The sequence below is a fragment of the Dermacentor variabilis genome, chromosome 2 (genome assembly GCF_050947875.1).
Source record: "Dermacentor variabilis isolate Ectoservices chromosome 2, ASM5094787v1, whole genome shotgun sequence".
NCBI lineage: Eukaryota > Metazoa > Arthropoda > Arachnida > Ixodida > Ixodidae > Dermacentor > Dermacentor variabilis.
In genome coordinates, this window is record NC_134569.1 from 21,286,530 (window position 1) to 21,301,224 (window position 14,695).

The 14,695-nt window shown below is 41.2% G+C and overlaps 1 protein-coding gene across 5 annotated transcripts in view; it reads left to right on the forward strand.

Moving 5' to 3' along the window:
- LOC142571486 (voltage-dependent L-type calcium channel subunit beta-1-like) overlaps positions 1 to 14,695 on the forward strand; it is a 125,003-nt gene that overhangs the window by 96,992 nt on the left and 13,316 nt on the right. For all 5 annotated transcript variants that reach the window (XM_075679876.1, XM_075679880.1, XM_075679877.1 and 2 more), the window contains 4 exons: positions 442 to 593; positions 1,044 to 1,139; positions 3,876 to 4,097; positions 7,549 to 7,824. In XM_075679876.1, coding sequence (XP_075535991.1) covers positions 442 to 593; positions 1,044 to 1,139; positions 3,876 to 4,097; positions 7,549 to 7,824 — 746 coding nt within the window. The remainder of the gene's footprint in view (positions 1 to 441; positions 594 to 1,043; positions 1,140 to 3,875; positions 4,098 to 7,548; positions 7,825 to 14,695) is intronic.

The following is a 14,695-nucleotide window of genomic DNA, read 5'->3' on the forward strand; positions in this document are numbered from 1 at the left end:
CCATTACAGGACAGATACCGCGTGTTTTACAGGAGTGGGGAAAAAGCTGCCACAGAATGGCTGCTTTGAATGTCCCAAAATTAACACTTTTACCAGGCAGCTGAGCCCTTCTGTAGCAGCCAAAATAAAACGGGCCGAAATATTACAATCCACACATTTTTTTTCGCAGTTTTCATAAATTGCAACATTCATGTTTCTTCACCCTAATTACTTTTTACAACAGCCTGACCATGCTGTCTACAAGGTTTTGCTTTGTCCTGCTTAGTACATCATTACAGCTTTGGAACTCCTTCTCTCTGTTTGGATGCAGTAGAAGAATGCCGGCATTTCACCAATGGTCATTACTGTGCAGCTTGCAGGCTGATTAGAGAGACATGCTGTGACAATGTCTGTTCAGGGACGGAGTTTCATGTTGTCTCCATTTCTTTTCTCCTACTGCAGCGGAGGTGCAACAAGAAATCGAACGAATATTCGAACTGGCACGGACGCTGCAACTGGTTGTCCTTGATTGTGATACCATAAACCACCCCTCTCAGTTGGCCAAAACGTCACTAGCACCGATCATTGTGTATGTCAAGATATCCTCACCAAAGGTTAGTTGCCATTCTTTTTCTTTTCTCTTGCTGATGGAGTCTCATTTGAAGCTCAAGTTCAACTCGCCCTTGTGTTTAGTAAAGGCTAAACAAAACAGCTGAGCATACTTAGTCACCGCTTCATTACATGGCAGTGTTTGTTGCCTATACTCACTATGTTGCATGACTACCGCATTCAACAGCTGCATGTGCCAGATGGCGCTTTGTGTGAAAACGTTTCACTGGCTTTATACGTACCCGCTTGGGTTTCTATAGGAGGAAGCATAAAAGGTGTGCCTTGGGCTTATTTGAATTTTCTGTGTTAGATTGTCGTGTTTCACTCAATTTGGATAGCTTTAAATTTTGACAAGTGATAATTTATCTTTATGAGGAGTATAAGCTAACACCAATTTTACACATGGAGTGCCTCAAATATGTTTAAGCTGTACTTTTTATGATTTTTCCATGGAGGTCCTTCAACGCCTGATCAAGTCTAGAGGCAAATCACAGAGCCGGAATCTCAACGTACAGATGGTGGCTGCAGAAAAATTGGCACAATGTCCACCTGTGAGTTTGTGTTGGCACATTCATCTCTCCTTTTTCTATTTTCGTGTTCTTACATTTCAGATTGTTTGTACTATTATTAGAAAGGGTAGGTACCGGGTTTTTTATGCACAAAGAAATCTCCTGGATGACGTTGAGCTGTAGCAAGCTTTCTTGCAGATGGTTTGTATTATGTTGTGCAGGGGCCATCATATCACTACTATGTCATACTCCAATGAGTTTAATATATAACACACATATGTAACACACATAAGGGCATATTTGGTGCCACCAGACCAAGAATGTCAAGAACTCTACTACTAAAAGCATTATGTCATTTGTGCTGTAATTGTCTTAAATAATTAGTACATTAATTTTAATCCATTCACTGCCCATTAAATTTCTGATAGCAGGCTCTATATGAGGGTGGAGGAGGAAAGACAGCAGAAGAAATAGTACATAGTATAGAGAGCAGGTAATTAGCAAAAATCATTATTACAGGTTAAGGTAAATGCAGTTTTAACTGAACTTTTGAAGTTACCTGCGCTGTACAAGCTACTTACAGAGTCAGGAGGCCTGTTCCACTGTCTAATTGACATTTAAAAATCAGAAAATTTAAGCCTATTCTTTAATGGATAATTGATGTGAAATCTGCAGCTGTTGTTAACATGTAAAGATATGCAATGAGCATTTAACATTGTAGACACTGGAGAGTGTTAGAACATATGCGGCACAATTAAACTAAAACACACTCTCACTAGTTCAAGGATTGCATTTCAAGCTTTTCCTTCATATTAGTTATGCTGCTTGGTTATAGATGACAATTTGGCCTATTCATATAAGCTTCCTTCATATTGTGATATTCTATGCAAAGAAGGCCACTGGTGCTTTTTCTGCGTTGTTCCCCTGTAGTAACAGAAATATGTACAGGCCCTAGTGTTATTTTAGACCTTTAATTTTTGGTTTTTCATTGTTAACAAGGACATAAATTTTACTGTCATATTCATTTAGTCAATAAATTAACACGGTTAATTTTTTATTAGTGCAGTAAGTTTTATAGGATGGGACAACTACAAAGGTGAGCACATTGACTGGCAGGCATACATTAACAGAAAAAAAGGTCCTATAGCATACATTCATATGCTGCAGAGCAAGGCGCTGTAATGATGAAATTAAACACGAACAGCTGAGTATGTTGCTTTGGGAACATGCTGCACCATCTGAGGATGACCATGGTAAACTGCTACACATGCATAGTAAAGTTATAGAGTTCGTGGCTCCATGTCCTGGTCTCACCTTCTCAACCATCCCTCACCTTATCATAATTTCGATATCGTACTGGTAAAGCACTGCAAGCCTCTGCTTTCCTATTATGCTTGGATTAGCACGTTGCACTATTAATGAAAGCAGCGGCTTCCAGCACTCAGCCGGCATGAAGTTATGATAAGGTGAACAAAGGTTGAAAAAATAAGAGCAAGACCTGAGGTCACATACTCCGTAACTTATCTGTGCATGTGCACATGTGCCCACATTCACTGTTGGTGGGGATTAGATGGCATAGCATGTATCTAGAGCTACACACTCAACTGTTTGCATTTTATTCTGTTGTGATCGTATACAGTGAATGCATTGTTACTAAAGACATTAACAAAATTGAAGACATTATGCACAGATACAAAATTTTCTACAATATTATATATGAAAGAATGTAAATGAGAGTATTATGTTTAGTAATTTATTCCGGAGAACTTTTATAGTAGATAAAAACAAAAATGATCCACAATTTGACATAACAGGGGCTTCTGCTAAAGTGGTGGATAAAGTTGATCACTTTGTATGTGTTGCTCCTCGATTGGTATGTTTGTGGATTTTCTATAAGTAGAAGTAATAGCACACTAAAAAAGCCTGCTTAGTAAGAGTACCCCATTGCACTTGACAAAATATTTACCACTTTAATATTAGACATCAAGGCAATTAAAGTTGACGAACAGAACAGCCATGATGCTTATGGATAGGAGAGCATGAGAGGATTTAGGGATAATGTGGGCTTGTAATTTCTAAACGAGTGATTTTGATAAACAGTGAAAAAGTAATGAAAAATTACAACTGCACAACTTATTCATGGTACCTCAAAAGTTCCACTCAGGGATACTACAAGAGAGTTATATACAGCTCTGACTGAAAGAAATAAAGCTGCTGTTTGAATGACTTCAGCTGACTCCAATAGCTTAACATGGCTTGTTGCTAGTTGCTTCATGTACAGAGCACTTGTGCTGTTCATTCTTGTCACTGTCCTTTTTTTTGGACTCTTTTGACTTTATTTTGACTCGAGAAGATTTGGTTGGTCTCGTATGGAAAGTGCACCTCTTGAAAGTTGTGAGGCATGGAAGCATACTCTTTTTTTCACCCTGGGCGACTTTCGGAAACAAGATGTTTCACGGACACAGTATGATACAGCATAACCCTGCAACACTCGAGCTTCTCGTGGTTTTGTTTTCTTTCAGCAAATTCAGTGCTTACAATGTGTTAAGTGTTAGAGACAACAGGGATAAGATTATATTCACTAACACTGAAGCTAAGGAGTCACTGCTTGTCTTTGGAGCAGCTGCACTCCAGCATAGCCGGTCGAATCTGCCTTTGTGAATTAAACCATTGTTGCCTCTCATAAAACACCCTGCAAAAAGTGCAACCCGGATGCTCTCCCTGAAACATTCCCATTCTTCCCAGGAGTTTCATCAGTGATTCCCTTTCGGTGTGCAGGAAATGTTTGATGTGATTCTGGATGAGAACCAGCTGGAGGAGGCGTGTGAACACCTGGCCGAGTTCCTGGAGACTTACTGGCGGGCTGCACATGACAACCTGCCTGAGAACTATGCCCAGCTCATCCTTAACACCCCCTGTGCGGGCATGCTGCCAGATCTCAACCAGGAGTCCCTCGCTAGCCACCGCACCACTCACCCCAAGAGCATCGAGGCCGAAAAGGTGTGTGTTGACATGCATTTTGTAGTTGATGTGCATGTCACATGCCTGAGGTGATTGCTGTTATTGGCTCAAAGGGTAGGTAACATTATTACTGTGCCAACAAACTCACATGGGAGCGTGCAATGAATTTCATTGCAATTCATTAAACGGACAAGTGCGGTCCTCAACACTTTTTCTTGTCACTTGTTTTGTCCATGTTTAACCTTCGCGCTATACAAATACAATTATGGATCACCAGCTCGCCAAATTGGCCACCCTGCTTCCTACTTAAGGCCCAACTCACACATGAAATTGTTTTTATAGGCTGGTTGGTTCATGCCTATGAACCATGTGGATGGGCACAGGGATAGAGGAATATGGAGGCATAAATGGATCAGTAAGTCCCAGTCTGAAATTTTTAAATTGGACATCACAGGCAGTGCCTTTAAGACAGTTTGGTTTAATTTGTTATAACGAAGTATAATATGACACATAAAAATCCTTCGTTATATCCAATAGCCATTATTGGCATGTTTTTGTTAGAAGCTGATATTGATAAGCATTTTAGATTTCATAATGTTCAATGGTTTGTTATATTCATTTTTATTATGTTGAGGTTCAACTGGACAGCATATAGAAAGCAGTTTGGTATATGACCTGAAAAAGTGCACTGCCACACATCTGTTGTGTATCTCGGTTCACTTACTGTTGTAGTAACCATAAAAATTGTTACTGTTTGAGCACTAGATGGCTTTTAGAGAGAAGTTAAAGCTGCCAATTTCCCTAGCCACAACAGTACTTTCTATTGATGTGAAAGTGTCAGAAGGCTCATTGAGCGAAAAAGCCAGCATCCGGCATCTGTAGCAGCCTAAATTCCCAGGCTGCGATGTCACGGCACGAGCGCATGCCTTGACGGTGCAGAGCGGGAGAAATGGTACACCAGCGCGCCAGGTGTTGTATTAGGGGAGATGGCATCGCGGTGATGCTATGTCACCCTCACTCTCGGAAGCCTGTGTTATTGGCATGTTCCTTGTCTGCACTTCAGAGAGAGGCATAGCATTGTTTACAAAGCTGTCATCGGTGAGGGAGCTTCACTTGGCGTGGAGACAAAGCAGAATTGGATAGAGGAAATGCTGCCTCACATTCTTGACAACTAGGTACATTAACACCGACATATATAATGGCAATGGAACGGCACTGTTCTTCCAGATTTTGCCATCCAAGACGCATGGACTCAAAGGAGAAACATGTAAGCGCTGCAGAAACAGTAAGCTGTGCCTCACTGTGTTTTTGTGTGCCGACATGGACGGGAACGACAATTGTCTCCCATTTGTCATCAGGAAATAAGAAAATTCCCACTGCTTCTGCGGTGCTGCCAGCATACCAGTGTGCTATTGTCACAACTGCAAGGCATGAATGATGCAAGAACTTATTTGTGAAGGACTCTTGGAGTTCAATCAACATATCAAGCGATCTAAGAGGAAGGTGACGCTGATCCTAGGTAATTGTACTGCCCACCACTCCATGCCTAATCTCAAGCATGGAAGTTTTTTTCCTGCCCCCGAACATGACTGCAGACTTGCAGCCCATGGACACTGGCGTGACCGCCAATTTTAAAGTCATGTATTGTTGCCATGTCCTGAACAGTTAGCCTTGTTGACAGACATGGCCATACGGACAAGCAGGGAGCACCCAGACTTGAGGATCAATCTCTATTGATGGCCGTGCAGGTTATCCGTAGTGCATGATCCAAAGTAAGCGTTTCTATAGTGCGGAACTGCTATAGGAAAGTGTGCTTTATCCTAGGCAGCAATCAGTTAGATGAAGCCTGTGAAGCTCTCACTGACAAAGTGATGCCAGAACTTTGATCCGCAGTCAACGAGGGTGCTTCTAGACTTTGAAGAGCTACGTGCAGATGATGCATTAGAAACATCAGAACTTCTAACCACTGAGGTGATTGTTGCAAACATGCTTGCATCGAATAGCGACAGCAACAGCGACAGCACTGATGGCAGCGATGACGCGGTAGAGCAGGCTGCGTCAATGTTGTCCTCGCAGAAGGCCCTGTAGATGATTCAGCCCCTCCGGGGCTGTGCTTTTGTGAGGGACCTTCTGCTGCACAATGTGCAACACCTAGATGCTTTGGAGAAAGATGTTGGCAAGCTTCGCGTAAAGCAAGCAAGGCTGACCGAAATGGGGTTTTCTTGTGGGAGCCAGTGAGAAGTATGTGGCGAGATACTTGTGGCGATCTCGCCCCAGCATTTCTTCTGGATTTCTCAAGCTGAGAAGCTGCTACAGCGACCTTCTCACATATCTTAAAAGGCCCCTTTTGGGGCCATCAACGCGATGCTCGGCGGAGCTCGCATGTCACTTGCCACCCATGAACCCTCTTTGCAGTTGTTATAACAGTGCCATTCTTTAATGCTGTAGCTGTAGAGCTACAGCTTGTTACATGCGATCAGAGCGTGTAAGAAGCAGAGTTAAATAGTTAAACGAGTCGACACAATCAGCAGCCAGATGGCAGATAGTGGCAGGGAGGGGCACTGGACCTCCCTGCCTTTATAGTTTTCTCACAACAGCTCTGCTATCCCCCTTGTTTTATTTTTTCGTGCAGCCCGGTTATAACAATTATCGGTTATAACAATGGAATTTTTGTGACACTTGAATATTGTTATAATTGGGTTCGACTGTAGCTCTGTCCAACTACTGTGGCTATGGATCTAGTTATTTGTAAATAGTAATCTGTTGTCTGTGCAGAAACTTCTTAAAAAGAATTAGTTAACATAAGCACCTCATAAATACTAGCTTAATATTGCATGATGAGGAGTAGTCGAGCAAGGAATGTTACTTTAAGCCAACGGTTTGACAAGGGGACTTGTCTTCATCGAGGCAGAAACTGCTAGCAGTTTTTTTATGTATGCATAGCTCACTCTCCCTCACCTTTAATGAGATACATCTATAATCAAGTGATACTTCAGATTAACCTAATACAGTAAAAAAATAGCATGTAATATATAATATATAACCCCAAAAACTTGTTCATTAACATATTTTCGCAGTATTTTAAGTAGAGGAAGGAAGCATTTGCTGTTTCTAGGTCTGTATTTTAACAAAGCATGGAATGTTGTGCCACCCTATTTTTGGATAACAGAGCGACATAAAATGTTGGCTTGGTTGCACTGATATAGACAAGAAGCTTCCTGCATGCTGCAGGGAATTGTGCCTTTTGAGTTCTACAACAACCTTGGTATAATGGAATTACGAGGTGCCTTATTATTGGTTTGTTAACTCTGCCACATGTTATTATGGTGAAGAAAACTGCTGCATTTTGCAAGAAAACTGCCCAATCGGCATCACTCTTCAAGGGAAACTTTTGGGTGCCCATCGAGCTCAAGAATGTACTTCACTTGAAAATCGCTACTGTGTTTATACAATGGCATGATTGAAAAAAAAGAAACCAACAAAATTGCAGGCATCCAAGGAGCAGGGCCGAGAGACGGACGAAGAGCTAGAGTCCCTGTCTCACCACCGTGGCCACCACTACCAACAGCAGCAGCAGCAGCAGCAGCAGCCAACATCGCACCATGAGGCCATGCCCCACAGCAGTTCCTCACAAGGGGTGGCATCCAGCCGGCACTCGGCAGGCACTGCGGCCACACACAGCACTACAGCGCAGCTGCACTCACGACCACGGTCACATCACCATAGCTCGTATTCCGAGAGGCGACTACCCAGACAACCAGGAGAGGTGAGCTGACGTGTGATACTTTTGCTCAGAGCTACACGCGCAGTGTTCGTGCATTTTACACACTTGCTGCGCAATATGACAAGCTGATATTCTTGTTGAAATTGAAGTGGATTTATGGCACAATTGGCTTGTCATTTGAGAGCCTGTTGGAATGCTCTGATGGTTGTGTAATATGACAATAATGCGGTATTACACGGACGAAAAAATTTCAGTAGCATTAGTAACTTTGTTAACACTGTAGGAGAGTGCTTATGGTCACAATAAAGCTTAGTTTGTTGAACCTTTGAAGTATTGAAGGAGTGTTCAGAAAGGACCATTCAAATCTGCCATTAGTCGTGGCAGTGTGATGGGGTTCATTATAGAAGCAAGGGGATACTTAGGTAAAGGGAGATGGTCAGCACAGCCAGGAGTAAAGGGCATTGTTGAAATGAGAAGACTCATTTTTAACATGTACGTGGTTAATGCTGGCAGGACAGGTGCAAGTAGAGGTCACTGGGAAAGACCTTTGTCCTGTATGCAAATTAGTATGGTGGTTTATTCACAGAAATGCGTGGAAAGGGTGAATTCTGGTGTGAGTTCACATGCAGCTTTCCTGTTACGGTGGCTGGTATCTTGTTCCTCTCACTCCACTGCTCAGTGTTCAGTATCTTGTATATAATTTTGGAAAGCCACTTTGCCTTGTAGCCATTTCCATTGTAATTACCCCAAATATGAAATGCCATACAGGGTTTGTAGGAATCTGTACAGATTAATGGCACTGCGTGTTAACACGAGATACATGATATTGAAAACTTGATTTCAAGTCTTTCCATCTTAATTGCGTATTGTGGTGGCACATTATACAGTCAACTTCTGTTAATTCGACCCTGACAGGACCAGCAAAATTTATTTAATTATCTGGTGGGTCGAATTAACAAGATGCAGAAAAAAAAGCCAGAAAATACTGCCGATTCACTTCACAATATTTGCTGAAGTCTAAGGTGCCCCAGAATCATACATGCGATTACTTTGTCTCCGGCGTAGAAAACTAACCTAAACATGAAATTCAGTCTCCTAAACAAAGTAGAAATCTGATGCACACTCTATTTCTGAGCAAGAAAAATGAGCAAGGGTCTAATATGTGTTCCGCTGAAAGATAAACAGGGTAATATCATCAGCAGTTTAGAAGAAATAGTAAAAGCAGCAGAACAGTTCTATATTAACCTGTACGCTACCCAGAATAGCCACGTTACCTTCATTCAAAGTATTAATGAACAGGATACAGAGGGTCCTTCTATAACTAACGATGAAGTTAGAAGGGCCTTGCAAGACATGACCCAGGGAAAAGTGGCCGGAGCAGATGGAACAACATTCAATTGAATCAAAGATGGAAGAGATATCATGCTTGAAAAGCTTGCGACCTTTTATACTCAATGTCTCATGACTTCAAGTGTTCCAGAGAACTGGAAGAATGCCAACATTATACTAATCCACAACAAGGAAGACGTTAAAGAATTGAAAAATTATAGGCTCATTAGCTTACTTTCAGTATTGTATAAAATATTCACCAAGATAATTTCCAATACAATAAGAGCAACACTTGATTTCACTGAACCAAGAGAACAGGCTGGCTTCAGAAAGGGATACCCTTATAATGGATCATATGCATCCATGCATCCACCAATCAGGTAATCGAGAAATCTACAGAGTACAATCAACCTCTCTATATGGCTGTCATAGATTATGAAAAGGCATTTGATTCAGTAGAGATACCAGCAGTCATAGAGGCTTTACGTAATCAAGGAGTACAGGAGGCATACATGAATATCTTGGGAAATATCTACAAAGATTCCAAAGCTACCTTGGTTTTTACAAGGAAAGTAGAAAGATACCTATAAAGAAAAGAGTCAGGCAAGGAGATACAATCCCTCCAATGCTATTCACTGCTTGCTTGGAAGAAGTATTCAAGCTATTAAACTGGGAAGGCTTAGGAGGTAGGATCAACAACAAATATCTAAGCAACCTTCGGTTTGCAGGTGATATTGTCTTGTTGAGCAACACTGGGGACGAGTTACAACAAATGATTGAGGACCTTAACAGAGAAAGTGTAGGAGTGGGGTTGAAGATTAATATGAAGAAGATGAAGATAATGATCAATAGCCTGGCAAGGAAACAAGAGTTCAAGATCTCCAGTCAGCCTCTAGAGTCGGTGAAGGAGCATGTTTATCTAGGTCAATTGCTCACAGGGGACCCTGATCAGAAGGAAACTTACAGAAGAGTAAAAATGTGTTGGAGTGCATATGGCAGGTGTTGCCAGATCCTGACTGGGAGCTTACCACTATCATTGAAAGGAAATGTGTACAATCACTGCATTTTTCCGGTGCTAACATATGAGGCTGAAACTTGGAGGTAGGCAATGAAGCTCGAGAACAAGTTAAGGACCGTGCAAAGAGTGATGGAACGAAAAGTGTTAGGTGTAACGTTAGAAGACAGGAAGAGAGCGGTATGGATCAGAGAGCAAACAGGGATAGCTAATATTCTAATTGACATCAAGAGAAAAAAATGGAGCTGGGCAGTCCATGTAATGTCTAGGATGGATAACCGGTGGACCATTAGAGTTACAGAATAGGTGCCAAGAGAAAGGAAGTGCAGTCGAGGAAGGCATAAAACTAGGTGACATGATGAAATTGGGAAATTCGCAGATGTAAGTTGGAATCAGTTGGCGCAGGACAGGGGTAATTGGAGATTGATGGGAGAGGCCTTTGTCCTGCAGCGGGCATAAAAAAAAAGGCTGATGATGATGACCTGTATCACCATGGCAGCCAGTTTCTTAAAGTCAGCTTAGCTGCAGTACATTTGTATTATGCGGTATTGTATACAAATGTCGCAAAGGCAGTTTCAGTTTCGTATTTGATTGCACCGCACAGGCAATATTCGGCCCAATTTTCTTGAATAAAAATGTCACATGTCAGAATCGGGTAATCGTAACCATAATCAGACATTGTAAGTCATGGCTATTGCTTGAAAACCTTCCTAGGGCAGGATGAAAATAGGCGTTTTCGCCGGGAAATTTTGACATGTATGAAATAATAAATCACTGTCCCCTAAGCTCTACTAAGACAGATGCTACCATTAAAGGGGTCACCATAGGGTTCAGGTGCATGTGTACTGTCTGATAAAGTTAGAATTATCCGGTGAAGGCCAATTTTAGGATCGAAATAATAAGGGTTTGGGCCCATAGAAATGCATGTGCACTGGCTACGACTATCGGGCGGGATCAAATTACTGAGGCACAAAACCGAATTAACTGAAGTCAAATTAATGTAAGCTTACTTACTGTACTACATTAAATTAATTAAAATCTAGGGTTTTTAGTGTAAAAACCACAATCCAATGATAAGGCAGGCCGTAGTGGGTCACTATGGATTAATTTTGACTATTGGGGTCAGGATAGGGTTCAGGTGTGTGTATTCTGACTGGTCAAGTTCGAATTATCTGGGGGAGGCCAATTTTAACTTGTCTTAAAGGGACACCAAAGGCAAATATTAAGTCAAGCTAAACTGATAGATTAGTGCTCAAGAATCTCTAAGGCATCAATATTATTGCAAACAGAGCCTTAATAATCGAGAAATTGAGGTAAATGAAGGAGATGATTAGAGACTCCCCAGGGACATTCAAGTACTTGCCCGATGACGAAAGCACTCCTCAGTTAAATTCTGTCACTAGTACTCAACTACTCGTTGCAAAAAACATAATTGTATTGTATTATAAGATGAAATAAAATGCTATAGGTCCTGTTCTATTTTATTTTTAGAAAAAATATAACTAACTGAAATTACCCTTGGTAACGACACCGGTGGTAGAAAGGTTTCATTTTCGCTCGAATCCGTGCCGCCAGCGCTTTCACGTTTCAGTAATTCCGTTATCATGTAGTGGTGATGGCGAATGCAACATCACCACTCCCCTGGTTGGGTGATGGGAGATTTGAATTTCAAAAAAGGTATTCGGACCCTTCAGATACAATTTTCTCGTAAACTAAGTCTCTTCTTGGCATGAAGCAAGCATTGCGAGGTTTCTGGAACGCTATTTAAACAGTCCATGTTGACTTAGTATTTTCCTTTAGTGTCCCTTTAATCTAAGTGCACCAGCATTCTTGCAATAATGTGTAAACCTTTGCCATATTTTGAGCCTAGGAACCTGTCAGCTTGTTAACCTCTGGCTTGTACTCTCTACCTCAGCCCTCTGAGGTGGCGTGTTGCTGAGCAGAGTTCAAAGCTCTGCCATTGTGACTGTGTTTCGATGGAGTTGAAATACAGAAACAATGCTTGGGCACATAAATTTAGGTGCGCATTAAAGAATTCCTGACTGTTAAAATTAGTCGAGAGCTCTGGCATGGCATCTTTCATAGTCCCAGTGTGGCTCTGGGACATTGAACCCCTCAAATCAGTCTCTCAACCTATGCCATCACCACGGATAAGTAATAGCAGTCACCATCATTACTCCTTTGGTAGACCTTTACTGTTTTTATTTCTAAGCTACTCCAGCAAATATTGCTGATGTGCTCATCAGTAATGCAGGAGAGAAATTATTAACATTGTTCCTCTTTATGAAATTCTCTATTAAAACTAACTTGAATATATTTTCCAATGGATTTGCTAGGATTAGGACCTTGCTTCTGACTGCAGTACATTGTGCGCTGCAGGAAAATGGCAAAGTGTTTATCCTTATGGCATTCCTCATTAGTGTAGTTATATTTTTAAGATCTTCACATATGTTAAAATATTCATGGAAATCTTGCAAGAAGGCCTCAATCTAATTGAGGCTATGCTTTTGTACATCATGAATGGAATTGTAGAGGCTTTGTTGTTTCTTGTACCAGAATTATGTTTTGACAGCTTGGTAAACAATGTAGGAATTTTCAAGGCCTCTTCAAGACCATAAAATTAAAAACAGAGTTTCAGTTTCAGTTTATTTGTTTAGTAAATAGTGGCGTCGAATAAATAGTGGCATTGAATAAACACCTCGTATATCGTGAAGCCTCTGGTTGCTGTGGCTCTCTAGTGAAGCTTGAGTCGGGCAAGATGTTTAGTCATCAGCACTTTTGCGTTGTACTTGTTTTGGAGTCCTGCAAACAAGATGAGTTTTTATGAAAATGTGGCTCTAAAATTTTACTTGCAGCTTTTTAGCTTTTTTGCATGCATCTTCTGGTCTTGTGGGGTCGCAGACACTCATCTAGTCGAAACTCCTCTAAAATATTAGATTTTTTTATGCTGCTTGCTCATTTCACTGATGTCATTACTCGTAAGTAATTGGCGTGTCACACCATGCCACAGGGTTTTTGTTCTTGCCTCAAGCAACTCCTCTTTTCTGTATACATAAGCTTCCACAATTTTCTTCATGCATTATTGTGCCACAACGACTGCACTGAAGCAGTCTTCTATTGTGCATGGCATTGGTAACAGTAATTCCTGGTTTAGTCGTAAGGTAAATGTGAGAGTGAATGTTAGTATATGGGAGGATAATAGCTTTTGTTTTTGTTATTTTGTCACTTCAGAAGATTTCTCATTAAGCAAATGGGCTGTGGCTATGCGAGCAGGTACATCATGCTGTAGCTGCCCTGCAGTTGATGCTAACAGTTCAGGTGTGGACACGATATTGTGGACTATGCGACTACATATTGTAACTATGGGAGCACATGTAAATATACCAGCCAGTGGCACCTGATGGCAGGCTCCTGGTGTCAAGACTAGCATTTGTGCCCTAACTTGCTAGAATGTCAGTTATGGATATATTTATGGCCATGTTTCAAGCCTCAGAAATTTCCGCGAGGCACCCTCCTGCTGCACCTAATGCACATCTTTTAATCAATTGAGGAATGATGAACAGGTGCAGTGACTTCTCGTGACGCTTGCATTCCAGAGCATTTCAGCTGAATCCAGTAATAAATTTTCCTCACATTTCCTCTGGAATGCGTGCATCCTGAAAAGCGATGGCATCTTTCTTTCTTTCTTTTTATTTATTTAATTATTTATTTTGATGTGCTGTGCGCCATCAGTCTGGCCCAAGCAGGAAGGGCTACAATATGAAAATACCAGACAAAAAATAGAAGTAAACAAGGGCAAATAAAATTTGCAGGCTATCATTATAAACAATATCAGTAACACAACATATACATTTCTGTTTAAAAAGAAGAAAAGAATTGCTCAATTGTAGTAACAAAATCACTTGATGCAACAGTAGTGGCAGACACCAAGTTCGTCCTCAATAGTTCTCGGGGAAAAAAGCTAAACCTAGAGCTGTTTGTCTTTGCAAATGTAGGATCAAGCGAGTGTACCCGGCATCTGTTTAACATTCCTCAAATATTTAAAAGACGCACCATTGATGTGGAAGAAACGCACCTTGAAACAATTCCTGGGACTTAGAGTGTGGCTGCAGGTAGTTTGACAACTGCCTTTCAAATGCCAGACTTGACACCAGGCACCTGCCATCAGATGCTCTTATTTGGCAATATTTTCTCCCTGAGCCATCCTTTTCATTAAAATCCATTCTTCCCGTCACCTTTACATACCAGCAGCAAGAGGCCATGTGCATGGCATAGAGACATACTTGTAGCAAAAACTGCCCTACTGCTCCATAACTGTTTATTGTGCAATTGAGCATAGTCCAGACATGCATCGTAGGACAAAAAGCATCATTACAAGAGAACCTAAAAAGAAATGTTGCCCGTTCATGGTTTTTGAATGTAGGCTGTCAGCATTCACTCTTATGTTTGGGTGATATGTTTGAATACATGCAGCTTTAGAGACAGGCTTGATAAAGTAGAAGGGGACATGGAGAAGAGAACCAGCATCATAAGCTGGATGAATTACTATAAATTAACATGGTGATGGCA